Here is a 5000-nt window from a genome sequence, read left to right as displayed (position 1 = left end):
AGCCTCTGTACGACAGATACCAACTCATCAAACGTCTGCTCTGCGCCAGCCCCACGTCCATCACCACCATCGTGAGTCAGCCACACCCACCATGCCGCCGCTAACATGCTAAGACACACCCATCACTCCGCCGCTAACATGCTAAGACACACCCATCACACTGATGCTTACATGCTTAGACACATCCACCATACCGCCACTAACATGCTAAGACACACCCATCATACTGCCGCTAACATGCCAAGACACACCCATCACACTGATGCTAACATGCTATGACACACCCACAATACAGCCGCTAACATGCCAAGACACACCCATCACACTGATGCCAACATGCTAAGACACACCCACCATGCCACCGCTAACATGCCAAGACACACCCATCACTCCGCCGCTAACATGCTAAGACACACCCATCATACCACCGCTAACATGCCAAGACACACCCATCACACTGATGCTAACATGCTAAGACACACCCACCATACCACCGCTAACATGCCAAGACACACCCATCACACTGATGCCAACATGCTAAGACACACCCACCATACCGCCGCTAACATGCCAAGACACATCCATCACACTGATGCTAACATGCTAAGACATACCCACCATGCCGCCGCTAACATGCCAAGACACACCCATCACTCTGCCACTAACATGCTAAGACACACCCACCATGCCACCGCTAACATGCCAAGACACACCCACTATACCGCAGCTAACATGCTAAGACACACCCACCATACTGCCGCTAACATGTTAAGACACGGCCGACATGCTAACGTTAGCACTAGTGCCACACTCACTGAAGGTGTTTGTGTCTCTCAGGAGGAAGAGGACGGATCTGACGAAGACGCTGTGACGTCGGTGACAGTGGACGAACTTCCTGTCCTGGCTCCGCCCACAGTGGTTAGCGAGTACGACAGTGACCGTGACAGTGACCCGGCGTTCGTGTCCCCGATGGACGAAGTGAAAGGTGTCCGTCAACAAGCCGCCGTCACCACCGCTAACCTTCACGAAGCCTCCAGGTTTGTTGCTAACACTTCGTACATCGTACGATGTTTTTAGATCGTATTTGACTCTTTTGTTTGTTCTCTATGTTTTGTTATATTATTATGTTTATGGTTGATTCTCCTGATCCTGATCCTGATCTGATCCTGAACCTGATCCTGATCCTGATCCTGATCCAGGTCTCAGCTGCTCCAGAGTTTACGTCAGACGAGATCAGAGAAGAAGACGAGACGTAAAGTCCTGAGAGAGTTTGAGGAGCAGTTCCATCGTCAGACCGGCAGGTGAGAACCAAACGTCGTCGTCTCAGAATCTGAACGTCGTTGTTGTTTCTTGTCAAAGTGAAAGTGTGTTTTTTTTCAGGATTTGTCAGAAAGAAGATCGCAGTCCGATCAGAGAAGAATATCAGGATTACAAACAGCTGAAAGCTAAACTGCGGCTGCTGGAAGTTCTGCTCAGCAAACAGGAAGTGGCTAAAACCATGTGACACATGACGGACAGACGGACCACGCCCCTTTTGTAAATAATGACATCACACGTTTACCAGCATCATCGTGTTTGTTTACCTGGTCAACAAAACATGCACCTTTTATTTACATGTCTTTAAACAACTCTCAGCATCAGTCGATGATTAAATCGCAGTTTTGACGATTTATTTATTTTGTAAACAAACAAAACTTTTTCTTCCACAATGAAATCAAAGTATTTATTTTATATGAAATGTTTGTGTTCAACGTGTTCTGAACCTGATCCTGAACCTGATCCTGATCCTGATCCTGAACCTGAACATGAACCTGATCCTGAACCTGAACCTGAACATGAACATGAACCTGATCCTGATCCTGATCCTGATCCTGATCCTGAACCTGAACCTGAACCTGAACCAGAAATAGAACCAGAACCAGAACCAGAACCAGAACCTGAACCTGAACCTTATCCTGAACCTGATCCTGATCCTGAACCTGATCCTGAACCAGAACCAGAAACAGAAACAGAAACAGAAACAGAACCAGAACCAGAACCTTATCCTGAACCTGATCCTGATCCTGAACCTGATCCTGATCCTGAACCTGATCCTGAACCAGAAACAGAAACAGAAACAGAACCAGAACCTTATCCTGAACCTGAACCTGAACCTGAACCTGAACCTGATCCTGATCCTGAACCTGATCCTGAACCAGAACCTGAACCTAATCCTGAACCTGATCCTGAACCTGAACCTGAACCTGATCCTGATCCTGAACCTGATCCTGAACCAGAACCTGAACCTAATCCTGAACCTGATCCTGAACCTAATCCTGATCCTGATCCTGAACCTGAACCTGATCCTGATCCTGGTCTTTGTTGTCTTGTTTGCTCGATACATTTCTACAAAGTGACAATAAATATTTTTGATAAAGACTCAGTTTATTTATTTATTTAACGTTCAAACATTTGCAGTTTATTTTGCATCGTTTAACATTTATGTCGTAAATTTAACGTTTAAAACATTTTTACTGATTTTACAAATGAATACTTCACTGATGACGTCACTCATCACTGATAATGTCACTGATGACGTCACTCATCACTGATGACGTCACTCATCACTGATGATGTCACTGATGACGTCACTCATCACTGATGACGTCACTCATCACTGATGATGTCACTGATGACGTCACTCATCACTGATGACGTCACTCATCACTGATGACGTCACTCATCACTGATGACGTCACTCATCACTGATGACATCACTGATAGTAAAAACTAGCTTTGACGGTGAAGACGTCGGACGAGCCTTCGTAGGCCGTGATAACAGGACGCAGCCCTTTCAACTGTTTAAAGTGTCCGAAGTGTCTGATCCTGTAGGAGGCGCTGGGCGCCGCCGCCGGAATGTACCACTCCACTGTGGCGTTGCTCCGCCCACTTGAACCCTTCAGCCAATGAAACCTGCGGACAAAGACGCAGTCAGCGAGGACACGGCTCTCTGTAAAAGAGTCAATCACAAACCCGGCCACCAGGGGGCCACATCCAGCTACAGTCATGCTAACAGAGACGGGTCATTTGAAGTTCATTATAATAATACCTGGTCTCCCATGATGCATCAGTGTGCACAACCTCCCAACTTCCTGTCCTGTTGTCGTAAATCTCCACGGCAACAAAAGTTTTATCTCTCTGCAAAAAGACGGAGACGTTTAGACAGGAAGTAAAAAAAACCCCACAGGAAATAAGAAATGTCTTACGATGTCTCCAGAGTGTCTCGGGTTTCCTGCGACAAACGTGACCGAGACGACGTCGCCCTGAAAAAACGTGAGTGTTTACGTTAGTTTTTACGTAGAAAAATGTAGGTGGGCGGAGCCTTGAGGGACAGCAGAGACTCACCGGTCTGTAGACGTCGTAAACCTGCTGCAGGACGTCTCCGAAGCTACGGTTAGACGGAGCTTTATCCACCGACGCCTTCGGAAGAAGATTAAACAGAGACTTCTCGAAAAATGGAGGCTCAGGTCCGACGGGAAGATCGGAAACTCCGCCCTGAAATAAAAAAAAACAAGAAAAACGCTCACTGTCGCAGAAAGACGATGTTTGTCCAACGATGTTCTGATTGGACACGGTCGACTTTTTTAGCGTCAAACAAATCTAAGACTAATAAAAACTTAAGTCTTAGATTTGGTGACGTTTCTGGTTTTCTTTTGTCATGTGACCCTGTGACTGCATCATGTGACAGCAGAGGGCGTGTTTTCTGTGATTGTGGGCGGGGCTGGGGGGGGCGTGTTTTCTGTGCTTGTGGGCGGGGCTGGGGGCGTGTCCTCTCACCTGTGCGATGGCTCTGGCCAGACCTCGGTACTTGAGCAGGTAAGCACTGAGTGTGTGAGGACCGTAGATGGTCGACGCCCCTTCATATCTCTGCACCTGAACATCAAAGACATCAAAGACATCAAAGACATCAAAGACATGACAGAACTCATGTTCCCATGAGCCTTTGCTGCTGCGTACCTGGTATTCTTCAAAGGTGGTGATGTAATGAGTGTAAACGTTACTGAGGCCAGAGATCACGACCTCCACGTCCTGGAAAGAACCCTGAGACTGAAGCTCCTGACACACACACACACACACACACACACACACACACACACACACACACACACACACACACACACACACACACACACACACAGGTCACATGACAGTGTGTAGAATAATGTCCTCGTTTGTCTTCACGTCTCTCACCTCTTTAACAGCGTCTCTCAGTCTCCGTCCAGCCATCGTCCTGAAAACATGACGAGACACGAGTCTTTAATGAGTCTTTAATACGACTCTTTATCAAGTCTTTATTGAGTCTTTAACGAGTCTTTAATGAGTCTTTAACAAGTCTTTAATACGAGTCTTTACTGAGTCTTTAATACAACTCATTATCAAGTCTTTATTGAGTCTTTAACGAGTCTTTAATACGAGTCTTTACTGAGTCTTTAATACGACTCTTTATCAAGTCTTTATTGAGTCTTTAACGAGTCTTTAATACGAGTCTTTACTGAGTCTTTAATACGACTCTTTATCAAGTCTTTATTGAGTCTTTAACGAGTCTTTAATGAGTCTTTAACAAGTCTTTAATACGAGTCTTTACTAGGTCTTTAATACGACTCTTTATCAAGTCTTTATTGAGTCTTTAACGAGTCTTTAATACGAGTCTTTACTGAGTCTTTAATACGACTCTTTATCAAGTCTTTATTGAGTCTTTAATACGAGTCCTTACTGAGTCTTTAACAAGTCTTTAATACGAGTCTTTAATGAGTCTTTAATACGACTCTTTATCAAGTCTTTATTGAGTCTTTAACGAGTCTTTAATACGAGTCTTTAATGAGTCTTTAACAAGTCTTTAATACGAGTCTTTAATGAGTCTTTAATACGACTCTTTATCAAGTCTTTATTGAGTCTTTAACGAGTCTTTAATACAAGTCTTTAATGAGTCTTTAACAAGTCTTTAATACGAGTCTTTAATG

At 44.9% G+C, this 5000-nt stretch overlaps 2 protein-coding genes across 2 annotated transcripts in view; one reads left to right on the top strand and one right to left on the bottom strand.

The window, feature by feature from the left end:
• The window catches only part of LOC310939855 (protein FAM13C-like), a gene marked incomplete at both ends in the record, with an annotated part of 4206 nt that extends 2702 nt beyond the window's left edge, over positions 1-1504 (top strand). Inside the window, 4 exons of the mRNA XM_083904703.1 lie at positions 1-71; positions 838-1037; positions 1200-1301; positions 1381-1504. The exon at positions 1-71 is cut by the window's left edge and continues 28 nt beyond it. Of these exons, the coding sequence (XP_083760829.1) occupies positions 1-71; positions 838-1037; positions 1200-1301; positions 1381-1504 (497 nt within the window). The remainder of the gene's footprint in view (positions 72-837; positions 1038-1199; positions 1302-1380) is intronic.
• Positions 1505-2753: 1249 nt separating this feature from the next.
• asah2 (N-acylsphingosine amidohydrolase 2) overlaps positions 2754-5000 on the bottom strand; it is a gene marked incomplete at both ends in the record, with an annotated part of 12998 nt that continues 10751 nt past the window's right edge. Inside the window, 7 exons of the mRNA XM_083904559.1 lie at positions 2754-2952; positions 3089-3177; positions 3246-3302; positions 3385-3534; positions 3817-3912; positions 3997-4095; positions 4231-4270. Coding sequence (XP_083760685.1) covers positions 2754-2952; positions 3089-3177; positions 3246-3302; positions 3385-3534; positions 3817-3912; positions 3997-4095; positions 4231-4270 — 730 coding nt within the window. The remainder of the gene's footprint in view (positions 2953-3088; positions 3178-3245; positions 3303-3384; positions 3535-3816; positions 3913-3996; positions 4096-4230; positions 4271-5000) is intronic.

The sequence above is a fragment of the Microchirus variegatus genome, assembly GCF_963457635.1.
Source record: "Microchirus variegatus genome assembly, chromosome: 18".
Lineage (NCBI taxonomy): Eukaryota > Metazoa > Chordata > Actinopteri > Pleuronectiformes > Soleidae > Microchirus > Microchirus variegatus.
This window is presented reverse-complemented; position numbering and strand designations above follow the sequence as displayed.